General features: G+C 43.8%; 1 protein-coding gene across 1 annotated transcript in view; it reads right to left on the minus strand.

The window, feature by feature from the left end:
- Positions 1–20,345, minus strand: part of SORCS3 (sortilin related VPS10 domain containing receptor 3) — a 400,591-nt gene that overhangs the window by 15,519 nt on the left and 364,727 nt on the right. The window contains exons 17-21 of the mRNA XM_029080272.1: positions 16,920–17,033; positions 13,762–13,933; positions 10,816–11,002; positions 5,774–5,907; positions 400–523 (exon numbers count right to left, since the gene is read on the minus strand). Of these exons, the coding sequence (XP_028936105.1) occupies positions 400–523; positions 5,774–5,907; positions 10,816–11,002; positions 13,762–13,933; positions 16,920–17,033 (731 nt within the window). The remainder of the gene's footprint in view (positions 1–399; positions 524–5,773; positions 5,908–10,815; positions 11,003–13,761; positions 13,934–16,919; positions 17,034–20,345) is intronic.

A 20,345-nucleotide genomic window follows, 5' to 3' on the forward strand; every position in this document is an offset into this window, starting at 1 on the left:
CAAGAGAGCACTATTGTCCTCTCAGGAGTTTTAGTTGGTAGACTAGGGCTCATTGATAATGAAATTTCCCTTCCAGACACAGAGCTACATCATGGCATAAAATTGAATAGAACATCGGGCTCCTTTCAATCTCAGAATTCCAGCCTGGCATGCTTTTAACCATTGACGCATTGCATTGTTTTCTCCCTGTTCACATGTAGGTTATGCAATTATGGAGGAGAAATGTGTCTGCTTGGGAGAAAATGTCAAATCGATAACAGCTGTTCCTGAATTTCTGCCTCTCCCTCAATATCTCCAACTATCAGCCAGCCCAAGCCGGCTCCTGAGCCAGTTCTCCAGTGGCTTCTCACTGTTCCGGATCCACTGGGGCTCCGTTGGTGAGGGTGAGCATGCACCTACCATGCACTGCGATCTCCTTGGTGTCCTGGATGAGGGCGTTCCCTGACGAGACCTGGACCGTGATGGTGTTCATGCCTTCTGTGGTGAAGGTGAAGGAAATGCTGTTGTCCAAGGTGATCAGCGGCTGTGAGACCCAAAGAATAACAATAATAATAATAATAATTATGGTATTCATTAAGCACTATGTGCCAAGTACCGTACTAAGCACTGGGGTGGATTCAGGCAAATCGGGTTGGACACTGTCCCTGTCCCACATGGGCCTCACAGTCGCAATCCCTGTTTTACAGATGAAGTAACTGAGGCATAGAGAAGTGATGTGACTTGCTCCAGGTCACACAACAGACAAGGGGTGAAGCCAGGAATAGAACCCATGACTTTCTGACTCCCAGACCCTTGCTCTTTCCATTACACCACACTGCTTCCAAGACCCCCTTGGCTGACATCCAAGCACAACAGATTAACGGAGACCCCCTTCACTGGTCTTCATAGGACCCAGTGAGGGCACCTCGGATTTTCTTTCAGATAAAGCAACTCTTATCAGTGGACCCGGGGGTATTTTCATCTACATACTGTTGGGATCAGTCTGGGGGTGGAATTCAAAAGGCCTCTGACTCTGTACGTGGTCATGATCAACCTCCTCATTTAGAATATAAACTCCTTGAAGGCAGGAATCATGTCTTTTACCTCTACTGTATTCTCCCAAGCATTTAGTATAGTGAGATGCATAGAGAAAGTGCTCAGTAGATACAATCAATTGTTCGGTTCATACAAGCTCTTGCCACTCTATTCAGAGCTTAATCAATGGTATTCATTGAGCACTCACTGTAGGCAGAGCACTGTACTCAGCACTTGAGAGAGTACAAGAGGCCTTCCCTGATTAAGCCCTCTTTGTCTTTTCTTCCACTTCCTTCTGCATTGCCCTGACTTGCTCCCTGCATTTATCCCTCTCCCATCCCCACAGCACTTATATACATATGTGTAATTTATTTATTTATTTATATTAACGTTTGCGTCCCCCTCTAGACTGTAAGCTCATTGTGGATAAGGAATATGTCTGTTATATTGTACTCTCCCAAGCGCTTAGTACAGTGCTCTGCACACAGTAAGCACTCAATAAATATGACTGATTGATTTATACAGTACTGTTGGTAAATAAAATACCTTCCCTCAAAGAGCTTAGACTCTAGTGGACTTTTAAATTCAATACTGGTGGGAATTTGATTCACAGGGTTGGTGCGGAGGGAGAGGGGAATAAAACCCTGTTAATCTTTCTTCCTAAGAATGAGTAAATGCATGACAAGGGAGGAGCAGCAAATAAGGGAAAAACACACCAGTTGACTAACTTTCCTTTGCTCCTCCCTAAAACTGAACTCAGCAGAGCACAATTAGGGTAATGGAGTTAATGGGCAGGTTTTCCCTTAGGATATAGAAATGACTCTAAAATTGAAGACCTGATACTCTTTTTCCATTCTCCTTTACTAAACAGTCTCCTTTCTCATCACAGAGCAAGTTTGTCCTGTTTAATTCTTCGAGTATTTTCCTCATCGAGTAGCCTGATCTGCCCAACCTCATTTGTTTTCATTGTAAAAGTATTTACGTATTTACTAATATATTGCTTGCTTATGCTTAGATCGTCTGATTTATGAAGTGCTTTTTAGGATCCAATAGCAGCTAGATACAAGATTTAGGGATCAGTTCCTGCGGCTCACGATCTTATTTCCTATGGATGGAGACTGTGATTGATCTCACTGTATCTACCCTAGTGCTTCATACAGTGCTTGGGACATAGTGGCACTAAACAAGTACCACAGTCATTATTTACAAATGAAGAAAGTAAGGCCTAGAGAAGTTAAATGACTTATCTGAAATTTATCTATTTTTAATGTCTTTTCCCCCAACCCTAAACTGTAAACTTGTAGGCAGGGGACAACTCTGTCATATTGTACTCTGCCAAGCACTTTGTACAGTGCTCTGCACAGAGAAAGGGCTCAGTAAATACAGTTGATTGAGTGATGGATTGTCCAAGACCACACATTAAGCCAGTGGCAGAGCTGAGGCTCAAACCCAGGTCTCCTGCCTTCCACTCGGTGCTGTTCACAATGAAGATTCTGTGGTGTGAGGGGGTGACTGTGTCTATATGGTGAGACACAAGAATAAATACTGCCCTAGAGAGAAATAAGAGTACCAAATCTATCAGGTTGGCTGATGCAGGAAACATTTCCCAATGGCCTTTGGGGTTTGGCCCCAAGTCTCTGATTCAAGAATAATAGCAGTTACTTTTGCTTTTCAAATAGCTCTTTTTGAAAATATCCTGAGTGAAGCTGTCATGGCTGATTTCACCTTCATCAAGGAGTTGGAATACACAAATCAACTCCAACTTTATTCAGCCACCAATGTCTGGAGCTGAACCCTAAATTAAATTAAGCATTTTAAGGTTCATTTGCTCAAATCTATTAGACAAGCAGACACATTTATTAAACTGGACCTCTGTTAATCCAAGCAAATTGGCCTTTAGGATCATTGCAAATCCAGCAGTTGAGTGATTTACTTCCCTCGATCTATGTTCTGTCCAGACCATGAAGCACAGCTAAAATGATGTGTTTCAAAATAGTACTTTTACTGTCTCAGTCTTTATAAGTGTATACACCCTCTGTACAGACCACCATAAGTAACACGTAACCTAGTATCCATTATGTCCCAGCCGTAAATTGATTAAGCGGTGGGTAGACATTTAGTTATTATGAGAGTGCCACTAGACTGATGGGGCTATTGAACTGTAGGAAAAATCTTTGGATACTGACTTTACTAAGCACCTTATGCAGAGCAGTTCAGATTCTTTGTGGCCTTGCTATTTAGGACACATACATACTGTGATCATTGCATATGGCATAGAATTCATAGAATTAAGGGTCTCTGAATGGTTAATACCCGTAACACCACTCCATCTACTGAGACTGGTTTCTGCTTCTGAGAGGTAGGGGGAAATCAGGGAGAGAGGATGTGGTTTGTGGAATCACAACTCCAAAAGGCCTTCTCTGACTCCCTTATTTGCCCTCCCTTCTGCATTACCTATGACCGTGGATCTCTAACACTTAAGCATTTAATATTCACCCCAATTCCAGCCTCACAGCAATTATGTAGATATCCGTACTCTGCCATTTCCACTCTCACTTAAATTTTAATGTCTGTCTCTAGATTGAAAGCTCATTGTGGGCAGGGATTTTGTCTATCAACTCTGCTGTACTGTACTTTTCTAAGAGCATAGTACAGTGCTCTGCATGTGCTAAGCACTCATTAAGTACCACTGATTCAGTGAAAGGAGGAAGAGTAGAGTGAATTGCCCTTGGTCAAAGTTTCTCCCCAGAGCGGGATCAGAATGTGAGGGGTGGCCACTCTCTGAAAAGAGAAACACTCCAACGCTGCCCTGCCCCTTTGTTTGAGACCCAAATTCAGCAGGTTAGAGTCATCTATCCATTTTGCCTACCTGAGCTTTCAAAGAGCAGAACAGACCAATTAAGAGAAAGTTCTGTACAAAGCGCCCTAGCTTTAGGAGCTGCCAAAGAGAAGAATAAAAACCAAAAACCCAGATGCCCTTCCATCCCCGGGAGCCTCCACAATTATACTGTCTCCCATGCTAGTGTGGAAAATGATGATTTCAATACTGGGCTAATTTGGTTCCGAGTAATTACTTAAAGAGTTGCCACATTAATATACAGCTAACAGTTTGCTGAATGTGCTTCTTATGCAGCAGTAGGTGAGAAGCACTAAATGTGTGTTTCTTCTCAAAGTGACAGAATGGCAGGACACTGAGGAGATAGATGAATAATCTTCCTGCACAAGCTGGAGGTTATTTGGCTTAAAGTGACAGGGCAAATCAATGTGGTCCCGTTCACCTGTCTTGCCATCCTTACCAGGTCCCTGGGGGAGCTTGTTGACCCTCTATGAATAGAATTTCCCAATTCAGGGATCTGTGTGGAATTTGGGCCCCGGGAAGTCAGTGGGTTGGGAAATAGGGAAAGGGACAGTATTGTTTTCCTTGGCTTACAGATGGGAGAACTTGAGGCAGATCAAGAGAAATGACTGGTGTTGGATTGCAGGGTGAATCGCTCATTGAGTCGGGACCAGAGAGACTAGGGGGAGGTGGGTCACCACTAACCACTGCACCCCAGAACCAGGCTGTCACGAATGACCAAATACAACGTCGCTGGGGAGCTGAATGTCGGGAAAGATTCTGAGCCTACAAAGTCTGTGCTTGGTACCCCAGCCACACTCTACTTTGAGGCAACAACTGACCAGACCAGACCAGACCTTCCAGGGTTCTAATTGAATTGGCCTCCCTCCCCAGCTGCCTTTCCCGCTTCAGAGATACTTGCTCCTGTTTTAAAAGACTTCTAGACATGGCCCTCTCCAGATACTTCTTGACACACAGTAAGGACTTCACAAATATGACAATTATTATTAACTGTATTCTAGCTGGAGGTGAAGGGGATCATTGTCATTGAGCCCAGATAGGATTCCTCTTTCCTCTAAATCTCCCTTTCCTTCGGACAAGTCGCTTGACCTCTCTGAGTCTCAGTCTACCCATCTGTAATAATACTCCTTCCTCGTCTCATTGGAATTCTGACTGCAAAAGGTGAACCAGATAGAGCTGATGAATCATTTGGCAGTCTTTTGTTGGCGGGTGGGAGTGTGCATTAGGGTGATATTTCATGAATGGTAACACTAGAAACTGGAACACTGTGATCTCTGAAACTATTGTTAGTCACTCAGCACGACCGAGGGTTTTTCCTTTTTAAAGCTTTGACCGGATTTTAGCAATTACAGATATATTTTTTAGAATCCTAGTCCCAGTCTGACAAATAGTAACCAGTGGCAACAGAACAACTAATGAGAAAGAGAGGACTACAGAAGAGAATAAAAGTTCTAATCAAGTAAACTTCAGCGGACCAAACCATTTCTAAAACCGCCAGATCTCTTCAATGCTAGCCAATATAAGCGAATGAGAAATTTTGATCTTCCTCCCCAGTCAATCAGTGGTATTTATTGATCACTTACTATACACAGAGCACTGTACTAAGTGCTTTGGAGAATTCTCCTGACATGGAGCATCGACTGATGCCCTACTCCCCCCATGCCGGGAACACAGCAATATACTAGGCACTGGACGGGGATAGTACAGAAATCCCTCAAATAATAGGAGCCTTATTGCTGTGGTCTGGTTCATCTTGATGACCAAGACCCATTTTGTGGTGAAGTGTAGACACTCCTTAACAGCTAGATTTAGTCTGAGGGACAGAGTAATCTTTTCCCTGAAGCGGCTTTACAATTTCTGAAGAGATTAGCAGACGTCAAAACTAATGAGAAAGGTACAAACCTTAGTGCTGTTGCCAAACCACCAAAAGTAGGTGAGAGTTCCCAGCTGACTGGGCCATACCACTGCGGTCACATTGACTTCCTTATCCCGAATGGCCACAAATGGAACGCTGAGATGGACGTGTTCCAGAGGACCTGCAGATTCACAAAACAGCAAAGCCCCTAGTTTTCATAGGATTTGGAGAATGAAGTCAGTCTTCACTCAGGGTCTCACCTCTCCCTACCCTCCCCCCCTCCACTGTGGTGGATACGCGAGTGACAGTGATGCTTCAGCCTTCATACAAATTCATCAAAGGGGAAAAGGCAATTCAAAGCAAACCAATTCAAACTCTAGGGTACTTTCCTATCTCCTTAAAGGGGACATGATTTGAAAGTAAACATGCATGCATTTATTCATTCATTCAATCATATTTATTGAGCACTTACTCTGTGCAAAGCAGTACATTCTGCATAGGTCTAAATGTAACTGCTATTTCATATACAAATACACAACTCCCTGATATATCAGGTCAAAGGAGCTGGGGGGTTTGGGGAATCTCTTACCCAGATTATTTGCGTATGTGGACAGAGCCTATGAGCCCCCTAGAACCATAGATTTTAAACAACCCTAGTCTTGCATAATCATTAGACATACTCTATGCTCGTTGCACAATGCACCATGAACTGTACATTCCAAGCGCTTAGTACAGTGCTCTGCACATAGTAAGTGCTCAATAAATACGACTGAATGAACGAATGCTTCACCAACCGAAGCACAAAGGTAGCTTTGCTAATCAGCCAGCCCGGTCAGTAAGGGAAGTGGCAGCTCATTTGACTCATGTGATGTGATGGTTTTGAGATTTAGTTTATATATTGTCCATTGGGGTCTTTTCACTACCCTTATGGGTTAAATTTTTGTTGCTTTATGATTGGCAAGTGTACCCTATCCACTGCAATGCAGATAACGGTTCAATGGAGAATACATTCATGGCTGTTTAGTTATAATTAAAGAGAGTCCAACTTTCTTACAAAAAATGGAATTGTTTAGTACATGAGTAACTGACTTTTGTATTCAAAAAGCTGGTGTAGGCAGCGTGATGTTTTATATCGGCAAGTAATCAGAACATGCCTGAGCACCCCCACTGCAGAACAATTAAGACTTTTAATTCAATTCATCGCAAAAATAAAACGAGAAGAACAGGCAGATGGAAAAATGCTAATGCTCTCGTGTTGCATTTGTTTCGATGGATTTTTTTTAACCATCTGTGTGTTTTTCCATATCTTCCTTTTGTTTTTGTGCTGAATTTGCATCAAAATTCTTAAGTGGCTTGCTCCAGGGATGAAGAGCTTTTCCTGGCTATTTGCTCTTTCAGGGTTTCATTTGCAGACGCTGGTAGCCAGAGGGGCTGCCAGTGCTCATTCCATTCCAGAACAAGAGCTCTGCAGTTGGGTAGCACATCTGGTCTTTCTAAAGCTGGGCCTGATGCCTTCTGTGTTCACTCTGGAAGGCTGTGACCTCCTCTATCTTCTGAAGGAGGGGGTGAAATGCATCTTGCGATTCATGTCTTTTCAGCCTCCACCTTCCATTAGTGGCCCACACAATCTTCCAGGACTTGGTCCCTGTCTGACCATGAGGATGTAATAAGATAGACTGGTCAGCTCATCCAATCCAAGACACACACCTCAGCCTGAATTAATAATTTGGCAGGGGGCTGGGGGGAGCGGGGGTGGAAGGAGGATTTTTTTTTCCCTTGGAATAGCCAGATGATTTAGACCGAAGAAGATTTCTATAAATCAGATATCCAGGAAGAGTGGTAAAAAAAAAAAGTCACCAATCCTCAGCCAGAAAAATCAATAGCATTGTTTTGCACAATATCCCAATTTCATGAAAAGGCATTCCTGAGGGTAATCATTTTACAGAAAAACAGCCTGAAAAGAAAATTTTCCTATGAGAAGGGAGTCCAATAGTCCCCAAGCCAGAGACCAGTTACTGGGAATGATGAAGTTTTTCGAGATGAAAATTTTTCAAGTTCTTGCAAAGACTCCATATCACAGAGAAATTCCTATGATAAAATGACATGCTCCCTGAGAAATTGGTTATTATTGCCGGCCTACAACTACTTTAGTTAGCTAATGGTCCAAGGTGAGGCCAAGAGCAGTTAACGCTCTAATAACTGGCTGTTAAATGTAGCCATGATTGATTCTGAGGGAATTATGTGTGTGATAAAAGTTTCAAGGAACATTTCCTCTTCATTTGCGTAACTTGCAGTATAAACCTGTTCTTCTTGCTAGGTTTTTGCCACTTGGAAGCTTCTGTCAAGTTTCTCCACTGGAAAGGGCAATACCTCAGGGTGAAGGTTTATGAGGGTGATGAACAGAGTCCTGTGTTTGCCAAGAGGATCAGCAACAATAGGTGTTATGTACTCTCTTAGGACTCTCTTATGATAGGACTCTCTTGATTGTTTAGGACTCTCTTGATTGTTTCCGCTATAGATTAATGAGGATCACAGTGTTTATTTAACCTGATTGCCTTGGCTCCCCTTGGCAAAGAGACACTCCCCTTCAGGCTCTGGCCTCCCCCACATTGATGACCCCTTACTACATTCTGTAATTGAAGCAGAAACATACCAGGAACAAACTTGCTTCAATCCCAGAATTGCTGGCTCTTGCAGCAAAGTCTATGCTCTCTAGACATAGCAGCCAGTCTCTGGAAAACCCTGAACCCCAGAATGTGACCTGGAGCCTTGCAGGCCTGCTCTGGGTTCCAGCTAACTTTGTCGGGGAAAGGGATTGTTCCAAATCATAAGTTTCTGATGAGATGGAGCCCAATTCTGGCCAGTTCTCAGCCAATCTATGGCATTCACTGAGAACGGATAGAGGACTGTACTAAGCTCTTGGGAGAGTACAGTCAGTTCTGGGTTTTGCAGAAGCCGATCCCTTGAAACTTCCCAAGAAGCCGGAATGGTCCTAACACTTCACATTTGTTTTCCCCTGAATCCTCACAATAACAGGCAGTGGGCAGGTACCAGCTCTGTCATTTGGAGGGAGAAACAAGCTGCAGCTTGGCCTAGTGGAAAGAGCATGGGTCTGGGAGTCAGAAGACCTGAATTTTAATCTGGGCTGTGCCATTTGCCTGCAGCACCTGTAGAACCTTGGGTTAGTCTTCACTTCTCAATGCCTCAATTTCCTCATTTGTAAAATGGAGATTCAATAACGGTTCACCCTCCTATTTAGACCATGAGCCTCACGTGGGACAGGGACTGTAACCAACCTGCTGATCTTGTATCTAAATCCACTGCTTGTTACAGTAATTGGCACATATAAGCACTTAAATACCACAGTTATTACAATCATTACAGCCTGGCAGAGGTGGGATTTGGCAGAGGCGGGATTAGAACCCACCACTCTCGACTTCCAGCCCAAAGCTCTTTCTACAGGACTTCAGGGGCAAAACGGTCCCTACAGACTTATCCGGGACTCCTCTATCTCCACAAGAAGCCTTGGCTACACAATAGCAAGGCATTTATGACAGAGCCAGAACCTTGCATCATCTGCTGCTCTTCTCAAGTTGCCTAATTCTTATTTCGCCTTCCTTCTTGAGTTGGGTGCTGTCTTGGAAATGTTATGGAATATAGAGATAAAAATTCTAAGATCCCGGTCACTTTCCTGAGCACTATTGATAGAATCATTGAAAATCCAACTAGAAGTTCCAGGTGAGTCCAAAGTCCTAAATCTATTAAATGTCTAGAAAAGCCTGGGTAGCCAGCTCTCGGAATATAGCTTTTAAAAAAGTGATACTTTGTTTTTAATTAAAAAAGGGGTCTCTTCAATCCTCATCCTTCTCCTTCAAAGAATAATGGCTCTTTGATTTATAAAGTCTTCAATTGTAATTGTCGGGAAATGGGTTTTGGGCTATGCTACCAGATGAATTTTTGTGTCTTTAATTTTCACAAGTCTCTTTCAGGTGAATAATACTTGTGCCTGGCATATATTTTAGGTGTTCCTTTCATTAGAAGACTTCTAATTCTTCTAGCCCTTGGCAGTGGACCCTACCATTTCCTTAAATCTCATCCCAAGGGACTGAAAACAGGAATAGAGTATAGTTAAGGCAGGGAGTAGAAGTTTAAACTGATACTCTACTTCTCTCCTTAATCGACTGGGCGGAGAGAGTAAATATAAGGTTGGGGTCCAGTGTTGACCATGACAATAATTCAGGGGGAAGGAGGGAAAGTAGCCATAAATGTCCTGCCTTTAACAAAAGTCCTAGTTACCCCTCTAAACTGTAACCTCCTTGTAGGCAGGAAATTTGTCTATCAGCTCCGTTATATTTTATTCTCCCAAGTGCTTTGTACAGTGCTCTGCACATAGTAACCACTCAAAAAATACAATTGATTGATAGTCCAAAGGAAAATCCACCCCGTGTGTGAGTAATTCTGGGCACACGTATGCATATGAACATGCGTGTTTAGTGACAGATAGGTTGCCAGGGGAGGTGTGGGTGGATGATATAGGGAATTTTGAGATTGCAATTCAATAAAACTAAATCAACATAATGAATCTCTAAAAGAGAAGACATTGTCTTGGGTTAAGATCTCAGATAATAATGATGGTATTCCTTAAGCGCTAGGTGCCGAGCACTGTTCTAAGCGCTGGGGTAGATACAAGGTTATACAAGGTAGATACAAGCCCCACGTGAAGCTCACAGATTTAGTGTTCTATGACCTTATGTAGCCTGGACAAAAAGCTGGAAACAAGCTGTTCAACAATGGAAGAGAGGAGCAGAAGGGCAGACAAGAGAAGGGAAGAGGAAATTGATGATTTCATGTCTGAATTGGGCTTTTCGACAAGCACAGGTGAGTCCCTCTCAACAAAGGGACACAAAATCCCATGAAACTCGAAGAAAGCCGGCTCCTTTGGAACAGGAGGTTCATCCTCACAGAGGGACAATGGTGCAGTTCCATCCTCCCAGCCAGAAGCTGCAAACCCTGCAGGCGGCCTCTACTCTGAAGAGGAAGGGAAATGGGATGAGCTAAAGCCAGGAGGGAGCGGTCAGTTCCTACTTACAGACCACGTGCAGGAAGAGGACGGCGGTGTCGGAGCCCAGGTTGTTTTCGGCATATGCTGTCACCTGAAAGATCCCGGCGCTCTTGTACACGTGTTTGATGCCCTCCTCGATCGGGCTGAAGTTAGCATAAGAAACAGCGATCCCATCTCCAAAGTCTAACTGAACGTTCGTCCTCTGAAGATCACCCTGGAACAGAGAATGCTGGGCTGGGGCTCTTGCACATTCGGGTTGATGAGGGTGAATTATTTTATGCTTCTTCCTGCTGCTCTGCTTCACCCTATTAGCATACCTGCATCTCCCTCTAGGTTACCAAAAGTGCACTTGACAATATCATAAAAAGCTCTGGCTCCTAATCAACTGAGCTTCCGATTAGGATTTATTATGCATCCATTCCCCCTTTGCCCATGAAACCAAAATTATGGAAACAGGTGGGAGTCCGGACACTCTGGTAATGTTCTGGGGTGGTGAGAAAAGGGGGAAGGAAGGAGTGGGACTAGCTAATCCATCAATGGCATTTAATTATTGAGCACTTACAGTGAGCCGGAGCCCTAAACTAACCACTTGGGAGAATACAATACATTCTTACAAGTTTACGGCCTAGATGGGGAACAAACAGAAAATCACACCAATCCAATTAGGCTGGAGTTCAATTTAGAATGAGAGGACCTGAGACCCAAAAACTGGTGTCATTAAACCCCTTCTCTTGCCTTTTCCTTTCTTTGATCTTTGACCTAGAGTGGAAAGAGTCACTAAAGTGAAGACAACTCACTTTTACACTGAGAAGCAACAGGAACTGGTCCTTTTACCCACTTTCTCTGTTCATCTCCTCGACCAGAAGCTCCTCAGCTGTGCATGAAATATTGATAGATGCCTCCAGTCCCTCAACACAATGTCAATGATGCTCAAGTTTATGAATATAAATTAAAGTGGAAATGAACTGGAGGCATTTCAAAATGGATAAGATCACCACTCTGCAGATCCATTCAAGAGACTTTTTTTATAGCTCTGGTCCCTGTAAACTATCAGATGGAAATATGCAACTGCCTTCCTGTGAATCCCCCAACTCTTTCAATTAAATTCGAGGGGTGGATGACAGGAGACTCTGGCTGCATTAACTAAACTACCTTGCTATGCCCTTCTCTACTGGTCTAGTTCTAAAGATTTCCAAAGCCCTGACTCTTGGCGGTAACTGGCTGCTGATTAGCCCCTGGTCCAGAGCCCAAAAGCGGAAATAATCTGCATGAATATTCTAAAGGCTTGGTAAATTGAAAAGTGCATTTATACTATACTTGCTTCTTTCCTGACAGATGAAGTGTTTTAACAGTGCATGGGAACTGGGATGTGGAATAACTACTATAGCTCCTCCCTCTTCCTAGCTTTCCTTAGCTGTTGGGGTTGCCCTTCAGTATCACACAGAAAACATCTAATTTCACATCTGGGCCTGAGAGGGGTAGTAAGAAGCTAGTGAAAAATAAAGAGAAGATGAATAAAAAAATTTCAAGGAACGTTTCTAAAAATTGAAGCTTAATTTTCTAGAGCTTTTTCTGTGTTGCTTTTTTTTCTAGTAAGCCAAATGGTGTTTGACCCAACCCTGGTTTAGCTGAGGCAGAGCAGGATTTTGGTAAATTTTTTCTGGGACATTTTAGAAAATGATATGGATGTATCTGACTTGGGCAATCCTGATTCAACTGGTCACCCTAATCCCTGATCCAACAGTCGGTTGCTCTTACTTTAAAATCCCAGGCTTCCAAATCTATGCTTGACACAGACCACCTGTGTGGAGGATGATGAAGTCATATACATACAAGTCGTTACCATATATTCAATTACCTATTCTGCTACTTCATCTTAACATATTTATACCCCTTCCTGTTACATCCTCCTAAGCACATCACCTGCAAATAATTCTTGTCTTCTCTCCCTTTATATTATGAAGCTCTTGAGGGCAGAAAGGGTGTACAGTGCCTCACAACCAGTAGGTACTCAATAAATACCACTGACTCATTGAGGGGGAAAGTTTCAAGAAAACACTCACCCAACCAGACCCCCATTTTTCAGAGGAAAAGAAGAAGGGGTATTCTAATAAGTCTAGGATTTTTGCATCACTTGAGGTAAGAGTAAAGCACACTGTACAAATAATGTGCTATTTTATGTACTCTATTTTCAATTTGTTTTGCTATCATTATGATTGTTATTTACCCTATAAATATACTAAGCTAGTTGTACATCTATGATTGAGTACCCAATTTTGGGTGCTTTGGGTAGAAATAGCGTATGCAACTTCAGTTAAGGAACCAGTCTCCTGGGTGTGACATCATCTCCATGAGAAAATTGCTTCTGGCCTAAAACATTTTGACTTTACACAGTTTGCAGGACTCAACTGTGTCATAAGCCTGGGGACTGCCTGCAGATCTCCCTGGCAGAGGAGGAGATGGAGTGATGGGGAGGAGATGGATTGATTGTGTGACTTCTTAGTCCTGAAAATGAGTTTCCCCTACCAAGAAACTGCAACCTGTTCCTACTATAGGAGTCCGACCTTGACTAGGCTCTCCTGGAAAAGTAAAGGGGAAGATGGCCAAGCACTGCTGAAAGTGAGGCAGGCCAGGCGATCCTTGCTACTCAGATCCAGAAGAGGAAAAGGACCGGGGCCTGTTATAGAAAATTATGGAAATGGTTCAGCAGTGATGGTGGTGGTGGTCCCTTCCTGCCAGTGGGGAGTAGGGCTCTGGGGCCAGAAACAGTTTTCCTCCCACTACCATCTTCTTACGCCTGTCTCATTGTCCAGACTGTGCCCCTTCCCTCTCCCTCACCATCGTCTTGTTTTGCTAACACACACAGTCTGATCCCCAAGAATCCTTTTCTCTGCTCTAACCAAGCAGCAATCCTCTTTTCCTCTTGCTTTTCTGCAAAGTGCAGAGAGGCCCCGACTATGCCGCGGAACTTACCTCCTCCATGAGGATGATGAACGTGGCATTGTGACCTTGTTCGGCCACCAACCTCCCATCCGTGGTCACCACGTGCAGCCCCCGGGGAGCCTTCCCAGGGCACTGCTGAGCTTTTGCCGTGTATTTCTCCCTCAGCCCGTCAGTGCAGTTGTTCGACACGATCCTCCGGTAACTGGAGAGCAGTCACAGGGGAAGAGAAACCGTGTCACAGACGCCCCTGGAGCCCGGTGGCTCAAGCCCCCAGAGAAGCAGCATGGCTTAGTGGAAAGAGCATGGGCTTGGGAGTCAGAGGACATGGGTTCTAATCCCACCTCCTCCACTTGTTTGCTGTGTGACCTTAGGCAAGCGACTTAACTTCTCTGTGCCTCAGCTATCTCATCTTTAAAATGGGAATTAAGACTGTGAGCATGGGACAACCTGATTACCTTGAATCTACCCCAGTGCTTAGAATAGTACTTGGCATATAGTAAGCATTTAACAAATACCATAATTATTATTACTACTATTACTGATCATCTCTGAGGAGGACTCCAAGAAAGTTGCAATCTTCTTCATTCAGTCGTATTTATTGAGAGCTTACTGTGTGCAGAGCACTGTACAAAGTGCTTGGGACAGTATAATATAACAATAAATAGACACCTTACCCAGATGAACCAGAATCAATTGCCAGGCCCCAACTTGGGAAAGCAACACTTTCCCTAGTTTTTACAATTCTTCCTACTCAGCCTCAGCCCAAGGCTCTGAACTGAGCCAACAAAAAAAAAATATTCTTGCTCCCATGGGACGTGAAAGAGACCATATTAATTCAGAACCTCCCTTCACTGCAGACACTTTCTCTTTTCCCTGGGACCAGCCTACTCAGATTACCTAATGAACCCGGGTTAAGCCTCCCCTTAGGACTGAAACCAACACCACAAAATGGTCATCTTTAAGACGTTTTTCTGGCCTCCTTACTTCGGGTTTTTTTCAAACAGGGTTTTTGACTTCTACCTAATGTCGAGAGTTCAAATTGAAGTTTAAATTAGAAACCTTCACCCTCTCCAATCCCTTTGCCATAAAGAATGACCTAAAAGATCTGTACTGAACAGGCTGTTCTGCACATATGGCCCAGCAATGTCATTCGGTAGTTTTTCCTAGATATCTGCTGGGCTTTCTTATTGGCCCAAAAACCCAGGCACTTAAAACTAGCTGCAAAGCTGTGGCTTAACATTTCCAACCCAAGACACTTTCCTTTTAGTTCATCCTTTGGAAAGACTTGGGTTCTTCCTTAAATGTCTAGGATTGCATTGCACTTTATCTATCCCAGTGCTTACTACAGTGCTTGGCACATAGTAGGCACTTAAATACCACAATTAGTATCATCATCATTATTTATATCCAGGCTGAATTGTCATGAGTCAATTACCTCCAAATTCCAAATATTTCAAAATGCCTCAAGATTTGGACTTCAACAAATGAGTCCTTCTTGGTGAAATCATATTCCTAAGCCAGATAAATATTTAATTTCTCATCTGATTTGCAACAATTCTATTTAACTTGCCAGAGCCTATCACCTGTGTGGGTATCCGATATTTATGGTGTTTATACATAGATATATGTTGATAATCTGGACACTAACTTGTATATTTACCAAGAAAGATAATTGCATGTCAGGGTAATTTATACTAGTTTCCCATTGTTGTCGAATGCCTCTGAGGTCACTTACACATTGCTTTCCTAAGAAAATCCCTCTGGTCAACATCTGAGTTGCAAAAACAGCTGCAGCCACCCAGTTTATGAAACTACATTTCTCCTCAGCAGGTCACTGTGTAAGGTTTTTGGGTTAAAGATTTTTTATCCCCTTTAAACCTATCCAACTCTAGTGTGTCTGCAGGCTCAGGTTTACAAACACTGGAGACTAATCTTCTATCAAATGTGTATCTTGCAGTTTCATCCCTAGTCTCAAACCTTCCATAGCAAAGAAATGGTCTTGATCTTCAACATACATCCTATCCTAAATCTGGATATCCATATCATTTTCCCTTGAAGAATTCAAAGCATTTCACATCTCATTCTGAATTCACATAAATTCCTTAGAGAGAAAAAATGGAAGGTGGAATTAATCCCATAGTTGGGAAGCTGAAGATTAGAGAGGTAAAGTGGCTTCTCCAAGGTCACAGGGTGATGGAATAGGACTTGAATCTAACTGGAGTCTTGAAAGACTTGGATTCTAGTTCAGTAGTCTAGAACTAGAAAAGCAGCGTGGCTCAGTGGAAAGAGCCCAGGCTTTGGAATCAGAGGTTGTGGGTTCTAATCCCAGCTCCACCACTTGTCAGCTGTGTGACTTTGGGCAAGTCACTTAACTTCTCTGTGCCTCACTTCCCTCATCTGTAAAATGGGGATTAAGATTGTGAGCCCCACGTGAGACAACTTGACTACCTTGTTTCCCCCCAGCACTTAGAACAGTGCTTGGCACATAGTAAGCACTTAACAAATGCTATCATTATTATTATTATCATTATTATTAATAGCCTCTCTGTTAACCTACGCTTCTCCTCCACTGGCTCTCCCTCATTGAACATACTATTCTGCAGGTGCAATAGAGCTCAGTGGGGTGAGAATGGAAATCACAATGGAAAATCTTTCACAGCTCTTGAGCAAGTCAATAATAAAAGACAGGAAAAACATAATTTGACAATTATGAAAGGTACCTTGTCTGTATCCAATTCCATTTTTAATACTAAGATGGAACTTTTGGATTTTCATTTTCATTTTCTAGTACAGGTGGCAAGAGGGTGAGATCCCAGGATCATCTTTTATCCAAGAGTGCACAATCTCTATTTGTCCCTTAGGCTCTGGTCCTTTACTCGGTGTCTGAGAACTGAGGCGACCATTCTATACAATAAGATGGTCGGGCAAGAAATGCAACAACTCGTCAAACATGACAGATCTCAGCAATGGGGCCCAACATGGGGAATGTCGTAACGGGACTAAAACCACAGAAGCCAGGGTTCTGTTTATAAAGTTCCTTGGACCTCTCCCTTTCCTTAAAGACATCAAGGGGAACAGATTTCTATGACAGCCCAAATCATCATCAGAATCATGAAAGATGGAATCTAAATCTCCCTGGTTCTTGTCCTTGATGAAGGAGCCCAGCTGGTGCTGAGCCCTTGACTTACCCGGTACTGTTAAGGTAGCTCTGGCCAAGGCTACAGTCCTTCGAAAGGGAAGACGGGTTGAACCAGAAGGCTGGGATACACTGATTGTCTCCGTGCCTCTCATATCCGTAATCACTAGGGAAACAAGCGGTACACAGTGACTGCTTTCTCCTGGAACAGCTGCTCAGAACCTTCAGGGCGGCTAAGCCACTCAATGGTCCAGGTGTCACTTGGCCATCAGTGCCATGAGATGCTCAACGTGGCACCCATTAGACTCCCTGTATAGACGGAATACACGGGAGGCCCCAGACAACAGCCTAAAAAATGTCTTATCTCTAGGGTGGCTATTGTACTTGTGAGGTTTAGAGAGTCAGGGCACAGGGACAGAGAAACAAGACAAAAAGAGAAAAGACAGCATTCCTTGAGCACTTTCCAAAGCTCACTCTCTACCTGAAAACAAAATCCCCAGTATCTACATCATACCAATTCAATACCTGCAACCTCCACTCTAGAGTTTCAACTCCATCTCCTTACCTATTTTATCATTCCACATGAGCCCAAGTAGAAGGGTGCCTATTTAAACTTTATGCCTGTGGCGCCTATGGTGCTAATAATGAATGGACTTCAACAATAGCCATCAAGACTCCAGGTTGCAGATATTTGAAACTAGGACTTCAGCCGGGTTAAGTGTTCTATAATTGGGAATGACGACATAGAAATCTTTCCTTAAATTCTCTCGTGATTGAGGACCAAAGTTAGTCAATTCTGCGCCCGGGGCGGGAGGGGGAGGGAGGGCGGGGCAGCAGGTGAGCAGGCAAATGCACCCCTGAAGAAGGGAAAGAAAACACTCCAATGTTCCCCATTATTGTATTGTGATGCTCGAGGAAGAGGCAGACTTTCGGGGTACACGCAAGTTTCCGCTATGCTTTCACCCCTTGCTCTCAAGCCTGCTGGACTAGTAACAGCACCAAGAATAGGGAGAACACCAACACTTTTCACCACCCTGATTACTCTATTAGAGCCAGCATGGGTTGCAGTGTGGGTTCCAGCCTGAGCCTTGTTCCTGAATCCTCAGCCACCCCCAGACTAATAAACAATGAGGACCGTGAACCCAATGGGCCCGACATCAGGCTTTTGACTCTGGGCAGGAAGTAGAGGTCCAGACCAATACCCCCTAGGATGGGGGGCATGAAGGAAGGAGAGAATTGGGAACCTTCCTGAGGACCAGGTTAGGGTGAGAAACCGGTTGACCCCTGACCAACACCACTAAAGTACTCAAGAATTAGCTAGAAATTCCATCTAAGAGGCCCACAGTGTTCATTTGGGATTTTGCCTTCAGATTCATTTGGACATAAGGTCACTAGGACTGGGAACCTTCCTCTCTCCTGAATCACTTTCACAAGCTGACTCTGGGGTGTACCTAATTCCTGTTCGGTGTCATTGGCACCTCATCAGAATGTGTGGCAATGTAATCCCAGGTACCCACCAAACCTCACAGAGGACCTCCCGCACCGCGCCCCACCTCTGCCCCGGGGACAAGGCTAGCTGCCTCTGTCCCCTCAGTCTACATGCTCTCTTTCTGAGATGTGCCAAGTTCTCAGGAGGAAAGGAAATCTAAGCCAACTGCTTCAGTAATGCACACTGTGCTGTGGTGACTGAAAAGGGGAATGAAGAAACCCAGAAGGCCAGGTAGGCTTAGGCAAATGCTATGGCTGCCTTGCCTTGAGACACAACAGGAACCTCCATGGACAACTGCAGGAGTAGAGTGGACAGGGATATGGAGAGGAAAGGAGAAGTAAAGGAAAATGAAGAAAGGACCCTGAGACCCACCATTCCCAACAATGACTACACCACCACTTGGCTGGGCAATTTGCCACTAAAAGATGGCTTAATTTGCTCACTTCTCTAGTCTGTAAGCTTGTTATGGACAGGGAAAATGTCTGCTAGTCCTGTTGGATTGTACTCTCCCAAGCACTTACTACAGGGTACTACAGTGCTCTGCACAAAGAAAGTGCTCAAAAGACATGATTGATTGATTAAACAGGTGAAAAATGCTTAACCTGGGTCCTGGTCCACTGAGTTCCCTTCCACTGAAACCCATCCTCTGCCTTTGATTTACAGCCCAACTTGATCCTGTACGATGGGGCCCTGATAGGGTGGCTATGGCCATTCAGAGCTGGGATTATTTGCTCTTCATTTTAATTGGGAAAACAGCAGTGTCTCTGAGACTCAGAAAGGCCTGTGGATTGGATTTAGTGAGATGACTTTGCTGAATAACTGTTTCCGGGTTGGTTATTAGTATGCTTCGGAGGATTAAACATTTCCAACAACCTTTGGAGGGAGAGAAATTTCTTAATGCTCTTTGTCTCACTGTTCAGTGTAGTTATCCTCAGCAGCCCGGTCCTGCATAGTAAAGTATACCTGTTAGTGGCTTTATAATTAAACATTTCAGGAGGCACTGTGCTTTCCCAGAGACAAAGAGAGCCACATTAATATTTAATAAAGGAGAGAAAACATGGCCAGGGGCTCCCATGGCTCTAGGTTTCTTCATTAACTTCTGCTAAATATATATTAAAAACTCAAATAATGCTCATCTTCCCTCATGCAAGGCCTGAGCAAGACGAGTAATCAAGACAAGTTGCTGTTCCAGCTCCATAGTAAACAGGATTTCTGACATGACTAGTGGGAGTCTAGGCCTGGGAGTCAGAAGACCTGGGTTCTAATCCCAGCTCTGCCACTTGCCTGTCAGTGATCTTAGGCAAATCACTTAACTTCTGTGTCAGTTTCTTCATCTGTAAAATGGGGATTAAATGTCCATTCCCCCCCAACCTCCCATCCCCATTAGACTGGGAGCCCCATTCAGGACAGGAAGTATGTGCATATTTTCATTTTGAGCAAGGTTCTGCCGATCAACTATCCATTCACTAGCCTCTGTTGTTTTTTTTTTCCTTTTAACTTTCTTTACTTTTACATTGCAAATCAATATCAGCACTCACAGAGGGACTACATGGCTGTCACAACTGAGGCCTGTTGACCCCCCCCAGAATGCACTCAGGAGTTTCCTGGCAACAGAGAATAGGGCTGGGGAGTCTTATCTACCCTTCTCAAGAAACATTCCACCACAGGGAGCTTAGAGACCCTTCAGTCACCCTGACCTAACCTGCAGATCTCAAACTGGATTCAAATGGGGAGTCTTTGGAGTAGAAGAGTGATTGGAGTTGTCACATCCACATCGACACCAAATGTTAAAGGAGTGGGTTGGAAACAATGTGAGATCCTGACAGATTGTGGGGTCAGGTCACACTGTGAGATTGGCGAGGTTATAAAACCATACCGATGTCTTGGCTGGCCTGAGAGGGGTCTATGCATTTGGGCAGTCAGAGGATTTGGGGAGAGTTGGAAGAGGAAGGTTAGGGGAACTCGGGCAGTTTATTTCAGCTTTCTGCA

Source organism: Ornithorhynchus anatinus, chromosome 16, assembly GCF_004115215.2.
Source record: "Ornithorhynchus anatinus isolate Pmale09 chromosome 16, mOrnAna1.pri.v4, whole genome shotgun sequence".
In the NCBI taxonomy this organism is placed as follows: domain Eukaryota; kingdom Metazoa; phylum Chordata; class Mammalia; order Monotremata; family Ornithorhynchidae; genus Ornithorhynchus; species Ornithorhynchus anatinus.